Source organism: Lolium rigidum, chromosome 2, assembly GCF_022539505.1.
Source record: "Lolium rigidum isolate FL_2022 chromosome 2, APGP_CSIRO_Lrig_0.1, whole genome shotgun sequence".
NCBI classification, from domain to species: Eukaryota; Viridiplantae; Streptophyta; class Magnoliopsida; order Poales; family Poaceae; genus Lolium; species Lolium rigidum.
In genome coordinates, this window is record NC_061509.1 from 135,586,436 (window position 1) to 135,601,883 (window position 15,448).

General features: G+C 39.5%; 1 protein-coding gene and 1 non-coding gene across 2 annotated transcripts; one reads left to right on the plus strand and one right to left on the minus strand.

The window, feature by feature from the left end:
* Nucleotides 1-201: 201 nt before the first annotated feature.
* On the minus strand, nucleotides 202-2,633 carry LOC124687295 (chaperone protein dnaJ 10-like). The gene is made up of 10 exons (XM_047221086.1): nucleotides 2,547-2,633; nucleotides 2,400-2,459; nucleotides 2,223-2,305; nucleotides 1,956-2,112; nucleotides 1,659-1,788; nucleotides 1,408-1,566; nucleotides 1,139-1,320; nucleotides 901-981; nucleotides 666-791; nucleotides 202-579 (listed from the first exon to the last, which is right to left on the minus strand). The coding sequence occupies exons 1-10, from the start codon at nucleotides 2,631-2,633 to the stop codon at nucleotides 505-507; spliced, it is 1,140 nt and encodes a 379-aa protein (XP_047077042.1). The 3' UTR covers nucleotides 202-504.
* An 11,996-nt stretch (nucleotides 2,634-14,629) lies between these two features.
* Nucleotides 14,630-14,702, plus strand: TRNAF-GAA. The gene has a single exon. It is a non-coding gene; the product is annotated as a tRNA-Phe (tRNA).
* Nucleotides 14,703-15,448: the final 746 nt, after the last annotated feature.

Sequence of the window (15,448 nt, forward strand, 5' to 3'; positions counted from 1 at the left end):
GAAGGGGAAGGGGGTCCTGGCCTCTGCATCATCGAGTGATGCACAAAACCTTTTTTATTCATAAATGGAGAAGCCTCCATAATTGAAGTCATAAACCATGCAGATGCGATACAGTGTGAGGATAATAGGATCAAACACTGTTGTTCTGTTTATGTCAGAAACTTCCCATGCCAATTTGGAATAACAAAATTAAATCAAACATGGACTTCTTTGTAATTTTCTTTAGAAACGCCAAAACTGGACAATTACAGAAAGCACGGCACAAACGATATGATCTAGTTCAAAAAATAAAAATAAGAAACTATTGTTCGTGGGATGTTAAAGGGGGTAATCTAAAGTTTGGATTGTCGATCTGATCACCGGTGCTGAAGCAGCATATACATGTATGCCCCTGCAGATAATTGAAGGATCATGGTGCACGTTCAAAGCTGATCTGAAGCATATATCTCGCATTAACTCAGGGATCTTTGAAATGGATTTGCAGTATCTATGCTTCTCAATCACTCATTTACGGGGTTCGAAGTCATCGTCAACATCATATGCTGGGTTGCATAAACATCTAAATAGCCTGCCAATTCCCTGTAACGCAACATTTCTGAATTTATCTTACTGAAAATCTGAATGTGTAATGCATACATGTATTTTTCTAGTGATTGAAAAATTGCCTGAGTAATTGCAGGAGTGCGATATGTCACTGTTCTTGATACGTCCTCGTCTGAACTTTCATCTGAGCTGCTGTCATCATCGAGAATGGTTGGCTTTGATGGCCCTGGTAATGCCTCCTTTTCCCTCTATTCACATTCCAGGTAATCAAAGATTTTACTTATGGTATGTAATCATATTGGTTTACTAACACATGCAGCACAGAAGTTGTCCAAAAGAAAATGTCAAATAGTGTACCTGAAATACTTTTCCTAGGATTTTTAAGGCAATTGCACGGGTCTTGAGATCCTCTTTCTTGACATTATTTTCATTCAGCACCTGAGTAGAAGTCAAAAACTTGTCAGGTCAGTTTGATATATTAATCACTTCATCAACTTAATATGGGAGAGAAGACAAAGTATCTGTTCGAAGTACACGAGAAGTATTTGTCTACCACTGTAATAAATTTACAAGATATCTCAGTAAAGACAAATACCATTTCGCAGACATGTAAGAGGGTCACTTCAATATCCACAACGTTCAGCTTCCAAATTGAACTCATCATCAGGTCGTTGTTCATCCTCATCTGCAAGTCGACGTCCTTCTCGGTAGCAGCGCCGCCATCCTTAGCACTCTGCCGGCATGCCTCCTCTTGCAACTGCAGCAACTGCAGGGCTCCTGCATTGTTCTTTTTGCCCCCAAATCAGTCAGCAATTTAACGGTCACAACCACGACAATAACAGCCCGCTTTGCGAAAGTTTTCACCTTTCGCTGCTGTGATCTGTGACTTCCAGAGGTGGCCCTTGTTCCTCACCCACTCTGTCAGGAATGGAACTCCCAGGTACATGGCCTTCTTGCCTAGCTCCTTGGCAGCCTGTCGAGAGTAAACGTACCCGATGGTGCGAAGAATGTCTAGTGCAGATGCTGTCAGTGGCATTTCACTAGATTCAGATGAAAATCTTTCACAGAACAGATTGATAACAATAACTATAGTTTGTAGGGATCATCAAACTGACAAGTGCTGGAGAGCCTCTTTGCCTCGGATTCGGCACGTTGAGCGAATCCTTCGGTGTCACCCCGAACATATTGCGAGAGGAACTCCTTGAGGAATCTAGCTAGCTTCTCTTCTCGCTCCCTTTGCACACCCTTCATCACACAAAATAGATCAGGGTCAGAAAGTTGGAAATGCTACTACCAGCCACTCTACCACAACATTCTTCAGACAGTTACAACAACCAAAACTTCTCTGGAAAACAAAAAAGATGAGATTGGTGTCGAGCAATAATGTATCCATAAAAAAAAAGCGTGACCACCTTCAGTCTATTCTGGAGCTTCTCGGGGTTATCGTTGTCGGCACTGGCCATCTCTGTGGAAGCCATTGTTGCCATTGCAAGATGTCCAACGTAGTTCTCGAACAGCTCACTCCCGAACAGAAGGGTGAACAGCACAGCACCATCCAGAATGTTGTCCCTGAAAATTACAAAACGAAAATTGTTTCAGTTGTCAGTGTGAAGCTTGAATTGCTGCTGGCGAGCTGAGCTTCTATCTATCATCTGGGACCAACTCGGGCAGGCACCTACCTGGATATGCTAGTCTTGCCATACCCATCGTAGGCCTTCCTCTGCAAAGGGTCACTCAGGACCTGGTAGGCCTCTCCAAGAGCCTACATACAGGAGACCACCACGGGAAAGTCAGCTGAATACGCGCTGAATCAAACCATTCTATACATGTTGATTGGTTTCAGTCGTTGAAAGAACCTGAAACTTCTCGGCCGCTTGCGGATCATTGGGGTTCTTGTCAGGATGCACCTGTCTCGCCTGAAGAACAGAAGCGAAATCTGCAGATCAGCGAAAGAATCAAGCTGAAACCGAGAAGGTGGGTGGTCAAGGAAGGCTGGGACAGACCTTGACGTAGTAGGCCTTGCGGATCTCATCGTCGGAGGCTGTGGGGCAGACACCGAGAGCGTCGTAGTACTCTGTCTCCTTCGACATGGCAACCACTGCCGCCGTAGCTCAGCCGACAACAGTACCTGGTCCGCCGTCCGGTAGCCTCTGGAAACGGAGCAAGACAGCACGAGAGCATGGAAGGGAGTGGAAAGAAACACGAAGTGGTGGTCTGGTGGAGGAAGAAGAGTAGATGAAAGAAAAGGCGGGTCATCATTCATGGCGCAAGGAAGTGGGGAGCCCCCACAGGCCACAGGGCCATCTTTCCAGTGACGCACAGCGCGGCGAGGCAGAGGGGAGCATTAAACAAATTGCCGAGCGCGCCGGGCGGCGTAGTGGTGGTGGAATGGAACAGGCATTGGGATTTTCTTTCTCAGATCTCTTCTCTTTCTCCAGGGAGCAGCGGATCAGCAGCTCCTTGTTTATTCCAGTGTGTCTTTGCTTGCGCTGTTTTGTGAGCTGCGGGGAGGAGAGAGTGCGCGGGGTCGGAGGTGCGGAAAGAAATGCAAAGCGTGATTCGTGATTTTTCTGTGTTCAGTTGTGTTTTCTGAACATTTCTTGGTCTATATCCTTTGGTTTTCTCTCTCTTCGTACCTCTGTTAAGCTGTTGCTATGAGTGGGGCGAATGATTATGGTTTATGGCTTGCACTGGCCGCGTTGTTAACGGTGATATTGTCAGATCACTTTAACTCAAGATGCCCCGAGGGTATGTAAAAGGGTTGTAAAGACGGTATTTTTATTAAATACGTCAAGAAATGATTTTGTGTTGTCCATTTCGCGCGATATAGAGAAGACAAAATATATGTTAATCATTTTTAAGAGAAAATCCACCAACCTAATAGTAATAATCAACAATAGTACAACGAATGCCAAAAGTATCTAATGATGTTATCTCCTACAGCTAGTATGTATGTGCTCTAAAGTTATGGGATGGTTGAAATGAAACTAAAAGTTGTGACCGAAGACATTTTTGGCGGTATATCTTTTCAACTAACATAGTGTCTTGCAGCTAAGACATTTTTCCCAATTTCTCCTCTACCAACCCAGGCAATCACTTTTTCTCACAAGAAGCATAGCTCCGGGTTTCACTATCATCAGATAACAGAACAATTATTTTTGATCCCAGCCCCCAGGGGTAAAAAAAACTGAAAAGGAAATGAAAGTTTATGCACCATCATACCATGGAAAGCCGAACACCTACTAAAGCCTACCACATGATCATGAACGATACAACAAAGTTTACAACATGACATAGCAGACATAGGTACGCCAGACTGCCACCATCGAAAAATACAATCTAAACAACACCAACAAAAAGTTAGTAAACCTTCAAAATCCCCCCCCCCGCGGACGTCTTGCATGAAGAAGCTCATGCAACCCCATATTCAACCCGTTGTAACGAGGTTCGGTTTAAGACCTACGCTCAATTACCCTCTCTTCAAAGATGGTAGAGTTGTCATCCTGCGGCACAAGATGGGGATGTTATGGCTCCCAACTGTTGATTCCACAACATAATACATCCCCTCTAAGTATCTGAGGAAATACGAAAGGAAGAAGGTACTTCTAACTCGCTCGCCCCATAACAAGATTTGTGGTCAGCGTTGTCTATACACCGCTTAGAATGATTGACTATAGTTGCTTATTTGTGGAACATGATGATTTGCTAATGCCTCTAATTAAACTAAAGAAACCTCGTAAAAAGAGGGATTTTGACTTATCTGGGGTTCGTAGGAGTGCTAGATTCAAAAACAAATATGCAAGTTAAGGTGAGTTCAATAAAAGGTTTATTCTGGAATTCAGATGGTTTTGATGATGTTGCAAAACACTTGTTTATCAAAGAACAATTAAGGGAGGAAAAAGTAAATTTTATCGCCTTACTGGGGACGCGGGAAGATCTAATTTTGCAATACCTTTTCTAAATAATTTGGCAAATGGGTTTGACTTTTCCTGGTTTTGTCTTCCCCCCTCATGGGAGGTCTAGAGGTATTCTGGTTGGTATTAATAATGCATCACTTCAAGTTGGTTTAGTCGAAACTGGGGATTTGTGTCAAATTACATGTTAAATGTAAACATGATAGATTTGAGTGGGTATTAGTGCCAGTTTATGGTGCTGCTCAAGATGTTCATAAAGCACAATTTCTAGCCGAACTAGCCAGGATGGGTGATTCGGGAAACAAACCTTCTCTTATTGGAGGTGATTTTAATATTTTGAGAAGAAAAGAAGATAAGAATAATGATAACTTCATGCCTCACTGGCTTTTTATTTTTAATGCTATTATTGAAAGCCTAAATCTGCAAGAGATTGTTCTCTCAGGTAGGCAATTTACCTGGACCAATCGAAAGGAAAATCCAACCTATGAGAAACTCTACCGTATTCTTTCGACAGTTGAATGGGAACAAAAATTCTCTCTAGTCACAGTTAGAGCATTGACAAGGACTGGTTCTGACCATGCTCCTTTGTTAATTGATTCTGGCAATCAGGCTCATATTGGCAATAAAGCTCATTTCTCTTTTGAAATATCATGGTTGAAACATGAGAATTTCTATGAGATAGTGATAGTTGAATGGGTGGCTGAGACTCGTGGGAATTCTCCCATTGCCATTTGGCAGAATAAAATCAGAGATTTGAGGCGTTTTCTTAAAGGGTGGGCAAAATGTTTAAGTGGAAAATATAAGAAAGAAAAAGGAAATCAGCTCTTGTTGATAGATGAATTGGACTTGAAAGCTGAGTCAATTCCTCTAGATGATAATGAGAGGGCAAAGTTAAGAAAAGCAAATGATGATTTAACAAAACTTCGTAGAGATGAGGAATCTAAATGGGCACAAAGAGCTAAAGTAAAGCACATTCAAGGAGGGAATAATACAAAATATTTTCATCTAATTGCAAATGGCAAACACCAAAGGAAAAAAAAATATTCCTATTAGAACAAGAGGAAGGAACCATAGTGGGTATATACAGGATATTCCGCAATTAACATCAGAGGAGAATAATATCCTTGTTGCTGAATTCACTGAGAACGAAGTTAAGGATGCTATTTTCCAGATGGAATTAAATAAATCTCCAGGACCTGATGGTTTTCCAGCTGAGTTATACCAAACTTTTTGGGAAGTTATCAAGGGTGATTTAATGTCAATGTACAGTCAACTACATTCAGGGAAATTACAGTTGTTCAAACTGAACTTTGGTGTTATCACCCTTTTGCCTAAGAAGGAGAACGCATTTCAGATCCAACAGTATAGACCAATCTGTCTGCTTAACGTTACTTTTAAAATATTCACGAAAGCTGCTACTATTAGAGCTAATACTGTTGCTGAAATATTTATTAGTCCTACACAGTCGATATTCATGCCAGGACGACATATTCTTGAAGGAGTAGTTGTCTTACATGAAACCATTAATAAACTTCATCGGAAGAAATTGGATGGAGTGATATTTAAAATTGATTTTGAGAAAGCATATGAGAAAGTTAAATGGCCTTTCCTTCAACAAGTTATGTGTATGAAAGGGTTTGACCCCAAATGGTGTCAACTCATCGAACAATTTGTTAAGGGAGGAAGCGTAAGGATTAAGGTTAATGATAATATTGGTCATTATTTTCAAACTAGGAATGGTCTTCGGCAAGGTGACCCGTTGTCACCTTTGTTGTTTAACATTATTGCAGATATGTTGACTATCCTAATAGCGAGAGCGAAGGAGGACGGTCAGATAGGAAGTCTTATCCCTCATTTAGTTGATGGAGGAATTTCTATTTTGCAATATGCCGATGATACGATTCTATTTACGGAACATGACTTTGAGAAAACTGTAAACATGAAATTAATATTCATAAGAGTGAGATTTTCTGTTTTGGTAAGGCTAAAGAGGAAGAGGAACAATATAAACAACTATTTGGTTGCGAATCTGGTTCTTTACCCTTCAGATATTTGGGAATCCCTATCCATTATAGAAAGTTAAAAAACTCTGAATGGAATCCTGTTGAAGGTAGATTTGAGAGAAAATTGGGTTCTTGGGCTAGAAAATTGCTATCATATGGGGATTGCCTTGTATTGATAAATTCGGTTCTTACTAGTTTGCCGATGTTTATACTATGTTTCTTTGATTTACATAAAGGGGTAAGGAAGAGATTAGATTTTTTCCGATCACGTTTCTTTTGGCAGTGTGAGGAAAATAAAAATAAATATAGGTTAACTAAGTGGAACTTGATTTGTAGGCCTAAGGACCAAGGTGGTCTTGGTATTGAAGTTCTTGAGATTAAAAATTCTTGCTTACTAAGTAAATGGTTATTTAAACTTATCTCTGAAGAGGAAATATGGCAACAACTTTTAAAAAATAAATACCTCTCGCAGAAAACATTGGCTGAAGTTGAAAGCAAGCCTACTAATTCACCGCTCTGGACAGGACTAATGAAGGTTAAAGGGGTCTTTTTTAGTAGAGGAAAATTTAAAGTAGGTTCTGGGGAAGGAGTGCGTTTTTAGGAAGATAGATGGTTAGGTGATCAGACCCTAGCATCCCAATATCCACAGTTATATAACATAGTTAATCGTAAACATGATACGGTGGCAAATGTTATGAGTTCTAGTCTGCTAAATATTGGTTTTCGGAGAAGATTGATAGGTGATAAATGGGACCAATGGGTGCATCTTTGCCAAAGATTAATGGAGGTAAACTTAAATGAAGACCAAGATAAGTTTGTTTGGGACTTAACATCTTCAGGGAAATTCTCTGTTAAATCTATGTATGGCAATATGTTAAATGGACACACTAGATATCTTCATAAATACATATGGAAATTAAAAATCCTACTAAAAATTAAAATATTTATGTGGTTCCTCAGTAAGAGAGTTCTCTTAACCCATGATAATCTAGCAAAAAGGAATTGGAATGGAAATACAAAATGCTCTTTCTATGACGATGAGGAATCAGTTGAACATTTGTTTATTTCTTGTCCTTTTGCTAAGATTATTTGGTGAGTGATTTTTGCTGTATATAATATTCCACCTCCATCCAATGTCACAAATATGTTTGGGAATTGGCTTAATGGAACTGACAAAACTGATAAATCTAGGATTCACATTGGTGTTTCGGTTTTATGCTGGTCAATTTGGAATTGCAGGAATGATATTGTTTTTAATAGAAAGGACTCTACTAATTTTTTGCAGGTTATCCACACTATGTTCCACTGGATCCAGCTTTGGCGTTTCTTGCTCCCGGAGGACCAGCAGGAGTGCATGGTTACTGGATGCAACCGCCTTCGAATGGTTGCCCAGAATATTTTCTACCAGACTACTTGGCGGCCTATTAAGAGATTACATGATGCCTAGCTTGCTTAGAAATCTTTTCCTTTTTCGGTGGTTGATTTTTGTATCAACCCTCGTTGATCGCTGAATTGTAAACGTTGAATATTTGTTTCTTTAATAAAAGGTTGTGTGCATCAACCGATGCAGAGGCCGGGGCACACCCCATTTCGAAAAAAGGTTGCTTATTTAATCCTAAGTTCCTTCTCCGGTACAACAGAACCTCCACCACAGAGTTTCAAATCGGTATTCATCCATGGTTATGTTTCCACCCACACAATAGTTCATTTGAACATTCATAAAACATATATACTTTTTATGCAATGATACTTTTCAAATATAGTTTGTTAAAAAATAATCAAGAAGACAAGCAATATTGAACTTCCCTCGAAACTGAGAGATAATGCAGTTCGAAGGTTCTACTTGACCTTTTGACCCCGTGTCGTGAAGATTGCATTGTTCTCTCGTAAGGACAATGTTTAAAAAACAAAATGATGCAATAAGGCATACAAGTAATGAATTGTTGTTCTATTATTAACCCATTTTGATTGTGAATTTTTTCTCTTATTTTAGATGAAATTACCATTTTCCCTTTTGGCTTTAATGTGAATTCTACTGACTCGAAAATCACTTAAAAGAGCTGCCAACGGCCAGCTCCGACCACCGCTTCCATCGTGCTCACACGCAAACAGTTCTCTCTCTGCTCTATCGTCATATCCAATTAATTTGATTTGACTCTTGAGCTCTCTCGAGGTCGCCCTATCCCTCTCCCGAAACCTAGGGTTTTGGTGTTCATCGCGTCGTCATGCTCCAGTGAGCACGGTGACCTATCCTAGGTTGTTGGTGTTGTCTATGATATTGTGTTGTCACCGGTGTGACTACGCGCAGGTTGAGCTTGCCCCTACAGGTTATCCCTCTGTCTTCGTCGCCACGACTGCTTTTCCATTGACTTCGACCTAGCCGTGTGGTTGAGTTTACCTCCCACACGAATTCTACTAGCTATGGTAAGTTATCCTCTTCTCCTCCTTCTTGATACAGTCCTACTACTAGTCTGGCTCCATCGATTCCTCTACCGTTCTTCACATTCTAGGGTTTTAGCTTTACTTGTTCATAGTTGATAAGGTTTAGGTCCTTAATTAACTAGGTTAAGTGGTTTAGTTTTATGTAGTGCTTGATCGCATTGAGTTCAAATTCCTGCATAGTTGGCTCGGTTTGCTTCAAAATTTCAAGTGTCAACTAAACTTGGGTTCAGTTCTATTAGTTAACTATGTTAATTGTGTTCATTATTTCAATGCTACGATACTTAGCTAATTGGTGTAGTGTGTTCATGTATTAGTATGTATTTCTTGTCATCGGTTGTGCCTAAGTGCCCTGCCCATTTGAGTTTAAATTATGTGGTTACTCATTATTGAGTGTGCATATAGAGAGTAAAGACTTAATGGATGTTGATAGGTGTTGGTGCTTGCTTCACAGTAATAGTCATGAAATTTATGCTCTCCTTGAACTTGGATAGGATTTCGATCCCCTTGATCATTTTCTAACCACTATCTGGCTACTACTTCTATTCAAAGGGATCTAGTGGCACACTTTGGAGAGTAGTTCTTATTATTCCTTGTTGTTGATGAAGAAATGTTGTTTGCTCCTCCTAGGGCTATGCTTGCTCTCAAATCTCTCTCTCTCTCTCTCTCTCTCTCTCTCTCTCTCTCTCTCTCTCTCTCTCTCTCTCTCTCTCTCTCTCTCTCTCTCTCTCTCTCTCTCTCTCTCTCTCTCTCTCTCTCTCTCTCTCTCTCTCTCTCTAGCTAAAGTGTGATTTTAGTCTATGCTAGGCTATGAGCTGTGAGGCTTGGAACCGTGGAACCTGGGATATTTATTGTTTGGTCTGATCACTGTGGTTGTGACACCTCAATGCTCTGCATGGGTGACTAATTAAGGTGCTTGTACTATTTTGAATTTCTCTCTATTTTGGATTGAGGTGCACGTGTAACGTATTCTATGGTTATCCAAATTGTTTTAAGTCAGTTTGTGAGTTTCCCATGTTAGGCATGTCGGTTACCAATTGTGGTTTTATCATGGGGTTCAATCTGGACAATTAAAAGTGGTTTTATCATGTCGGTTACCAATTTAGGAATCATTTCCTTGATTAGTGGTTTAATAATTTCATGTTTTACATTATTTTACTTGTGCTTGCTTAAGTAATGAACTGCTCTTAGTGTTCATCAAGGTTATATTAGATTTCCTTTTTATATTAAATCCAAATTAAAGTTTGAGGGTAGATGACTAGTATTATTCTGATTTAAAGTTGGAATCATTTGTCTAATTGAGGTCCTCTTTGTTGAAATATTTACGTTCGTTACTTTTGCACTTCTGAACTTCATCCAAATGCAAATACATTATGTTGTGGGTTGTCTTCCTCTTATTCATTGAGTTGTTTCGTTTCTCCTCTTCATGGAATTTTTATTCCTAGAATCCTCTTGTAAATGACTATGTACTAATTTTCTTATGAATAGGAATTCAATTATTTACATTGTCATATTTTTCTTATATTTTTGAATTTTATTCTATTTATTATGAAGTTTTGAATTTGAACTCAAGTTTGAATTATTCAAACCTCAATGATGAATTCAAATATGGAAGTGTTGCATATATAGTGGTGTGTACTGGTATATTAGTTGCGACTCCTTGGGTTATAATTTGACTTACCCCAAATTTAAAATACAAAGTTCATGTCAAAATTTGAATTCAACTCCTAGTGTTGACTTGAGTCAATTCAAAATTAGATGCCAAAGTCATTCTCACTTTGTAACTTCATTTCAAAAGTTTGAAATTTTCCCACATTTATCAAATTCATGCTATGAAGTTGCACACATCTCTACAATACTCCTCCTAGTCCTATATATCTAGGATGTTACAAGACCAAACTAGTTTGTCTCTTCCTACACCTACATGACAAGGCAAAATTAAATCTTGCATTTGGTGCATATGCATTTGCTGATCCTCAGTCGACCATCTACGGAAAGAAAGAGACCATCTTATGTCATTGGAATAAGCTATAAACATCTTTTCGTCATTCCAAATGTCATGCAAACTGGGAAATCAACTTTTCAAAGGTTGTGATGAGCACCAAGTATCATCCCAAAAGCTGGTTTACTTCCCTCTCCAATTTTCATTTTTTGTTGTCTAAACAATTTTTTTTAACTTCAAAAGACCATACCATGCAGCAAGCAGAATTAAATTTCTTATGATCAATAAAGCTAAATGTTTTCCATGCAAATATTTTCCTTTACCAAAGACCATCACTGGTTTCAACCTTCCACCACCATTTGCAAAGTAAGCTAATGTTCATTTTCCCATGTATTTTATTCCTAAACCCCGTATCTTTTTTGTTTATAGATAAGTTTCCACTTTACCATATGATACTTTCTAACAAAACTTGCCCCTTTCCAAAAGAATCTCCTCTAAAACTTAGCTAATGTTTCTATAAAGGTTTTCTGAAGCATGAACATTGACATATAATAAGTTGATCTACTATTTAAGGAAGAGTCAACTAAAGCTCTCCTCCTAGACAAGGACATTGACCCTCCCTGCCAACCATCCAGGTGTTTCAAATCTCACTCTTCAATAAATTTCAGATCCTTAATTTTAGTCTACTTTCACTCACTCGAGCTCCCAAATACCTCATTGTCCAACAACCAAGTTGGCAATTAAAAATGTCAGACTCCGCAATCATTTTACGTGCCATCAAGCTTCTTGAAACACGAGGATTTCATAGGAACTCATGAGAACATCTCATGTCCTTGCATTATTGAACTTTTTCAGATGAATTGTGTTGAAAATTTTGACATTATTGTTTTATCCACTCCAAAGGAGTAAATAAAGCTCTCCTTCAGAGCAAAAAAAAAGTGCATCTTATAGACCCCTAATGGATGTTGACTGATCAGTTACAGGGAAATTACTGGGCTAACAAATTTAAGTGTTTCTAATTTTGGTCCCTACGTTAGTTAAATAAAAGTCAATGGTGACCACTATAAAGGAGAAAATATGGCATCCCTCGGTGACATAGGCATCCCCAATGGGCCTGCTAAAGATGGTACCCGGGGTTTACTGAAGGCCCACGAGTCGAAGAATATGAAGTTCGGAAGCCCAGTTAGTATTAAGGAAAGTTAGAGTTGTATTAGGAAATATAGACTTGTAACTTTGCGGGTTGAACTCAGAGAGTCCCCCGGAATCTGTAATCTTGTATAACACGGTATCCTCGGCTCCGCCTCCTATATAAGGGGGAGTCGAGGGACAAAGAGAGGATCGAATCCATCGTCAACAGAACCCTAGTTTCTTAATCGTCGAGTACTTTTCGGCTGAAACCTTCGAGATCTACTTGCCCTCTACTTCCAACTAAACCCTAGTCTACAATACGTAGGCATTGACTAGTTAATCCTTTGTCACTCGGTACTAGATTTGATATTTTATTATTATTCATAGGTACATTCTACTATCAAGAGGGGACTTGACTAGATCGAGGCTAAAATGCTAGCAAATATCTCAAAGTTACTATATCTACAAAATTAGTGTACAGATCTCACTATATCCTCAAGAACCCAATTAAAATCTCACTATATCTACAGAATCATAAAGTACGGATCTACCAAAAATTTGTATGCTTCACCTATTTTGTTACTCCAGGTGGAATATGAAGAGAAGAAAATAGTTAGTAACCAACTGTCACCGATTACAGAATACATGTTCTTGTTTTACCAGAGCTTAGTGGTGTACGTGTCAAGTTGTCGAGCTGTAGAACGGTGGTAGCATGATGCCGATCACTGTATAGCGAAAACCAACACAGTATTTTCCCAGTGCTTGGTTGGCATACTTAAGTGGAATCTTTGTGTGATTGGACCAGCTCCAAGAAATGTTGCATCTCCAGTCGCGTTTCCCAAAACGTTCCCTAAAGGGATTTGGGGGACGCCGGCCGAAAAAATGCTCCAATCGTGTTCCCCAAAGACCGCGCCGGTCGAAAAAACGTTCCAGTCACGTGCTCTAAAGACCGCTTCGGTCCGGACGTGCCCCAAATATTGTCGGTGTCCCTAGGTCATCCCCTGTGTACAGAGGTTCTACCAGAAACGCCGGACAAGATTTTTACACTTGCTTTTTGTTTGGAGGTCGCGTTTGGAGGACGTGGCTGAGAAAGAGACCTCCTCCAAACGCACATTTGATCCGAACATCTCGTAAACGATCAATCCGGCGCTTTTACCGGACTGGAGATGCTCTTAGGCACAAACGCTGGTCCGTTTGGCACGATACGTGGCCGAGATCAGGTAGGGACCAAAGCCTAATAGAGGGGCGCATGTGACATGCCTGCCTCCGACTATAAACTCAATTCGATGTACCATGCATGTCTCCATATGGACCATATCCTGCAAGGTTTCATGATTTGCTTCACATGGCCACATGAATGTTGAGCTAGTCCTCAGCGTATTTGATTCAATTTTATGCATTCAGATATAATTCGCGTGAAATGCGTTGATACGTAAGTGTATTTTCCATATATTTTTAAGCAGATTTCACTTTAGTTGACTAGCTGGTGTGCAACTTTACTCGCTCCGTTCTGATTTAGTCTACATTCTAAATGAGATAAATGAGTATTGCATTTATTAGTACTACTTAGATATGTGAACAATCAATCTAAACTACATTGAAAATAACAACCAATAAAGAGAGCAAAATCATTTCGTTTTCAGTATTGTTGTTGATTAAAAGCTAAAATATAGAATATTTTAGAACAAATTTTAAGGCTAAAATGTAGACTATTTCAGAACGGAGGGAGAATTTGGTATCAGAATCAAAAGTTTTTGACTCTTGAGTTCCACAGCCGCATGATAATGCAGCTAATCTGCAAACCACGTGTAGACTTGAGAGAGCAACGCGTGTGGCCACGTCTCAAAAGTATATGTGTATTGCTCACATTTCGCAGTTTCCTCTGATTTTTTAGCGAGCCGGTTGGTGGATGCAAACTCCATCATGTTCTGATTTGTACACCCGTCATGCCCGTGCATTTTTTTCTAAAATATTTGGGAATAAAATATACTTGACAAGTATGTGTTTCACACAAAGTATGCACGAATCCGCAGAAAGTGATTCACCACCAGAAAGATTTTGCCAAAAATCCTACCATTTCTAGACCATCTGAAAGTGTACCCTATGTCTAATTCTCAATAGGACATAGAAATAGACAAAGTGGTAATTAATATAACAACAGGGAAATGTACAATTTGTTTTCAAGTTCTTGATTGTTTATGTTCCCAAAGTTTCTCCAGATAAATAATAGACAAAGTGGTAATTAATACTGATTTGTCTAAAGTTAAACTTCATTAAATTTGATCAACTTCATAGATTTTGTTTCCTCCGTTCATGACATCGTTTTATGGACGGAGGTATTAGAAGAATTTGTGATACTGAATTATTATTACTAGATTCATTTTGACATGTAGTTCCATAATATACTAATTTGTAGCATATATGTTGCTATTTTTATGTAAAAGGTGGTCAATTTAAAAAAAAAAATTAAAAAATCTAAACATATACTAATTCAAGGGCGGATGATTATGCATTTTTCTCTTGTTGGTGGTGACAGGAAGCAATAAAATGAATCAGGTGAACAAAGACCCTTCTGTTAAACAGGTGGAATAGATTGATTTAAGAATTTTCGTAGCCGTAGATCATTAATCTATAATCGTACCGTTTAAAATATTCAAAAAGCGGGGATAGCTCAGTTGGGAGAGCGTCAGACTGAAGATCTGAAGGTCGGGTGTTCGATCCACCCTCACCGCAAAATACTTCCATTTTTTGTTTTCTTTTTACATACGAATGTATGCTATGAACTAGCGAAATTGTCAAAATAGCGGGGATAGCTCAGTTGGGGAGGAAATTGCACAAACCAGCAACTCTCTAGGAGAATGTTGCACAAATCAGTGACTTAAACTTTATTTTGCACAGACCGGTTACTCTAGGAGTAGCTTGTTGCAAGGAGCTCTAATGACTTCATTTTGTTGTTTAACAGTGCAGCCACCGTGGTCTGCAACATGCCAAGCTACTGTTTTCCCTCCAAAATTTCCACAACTAGTTGTAACAGTGATCAACATCATGCATCAGTTTTGAAGATAAAAATAGATGTATTCTACCACAAATAATGATAGCAGCAGTAGGAGCATTTGTAAGAAAAACAACACGAACATTGGAGCATTGTAGCATCAAAGATGACAACAATAATATGATCATTCGGATCACCACCATGGTTCATAGAAATATTTACAAAATTTGCGTCTCTCTGCACATGCATCCAAAAAAGGAATATGCTTGGTCACTAAGCCTAGCATTACACATCATTCTTCTTCTTGCTGATTCTCGGCATCAAGACTCCGCGCGCCACGCACGCCGCACATGGCACACCTCGTTCTGCCGCTTGCGGCGTTCGAGGGCCTCGGCCAAAGAGGATTCCCACATGACTCTCCTGGCCTCCGCCGCCGCCGCCTGGGCCACCTCATGCAACGTCGCCATCTAGGCGTGGTGGCCTGTCC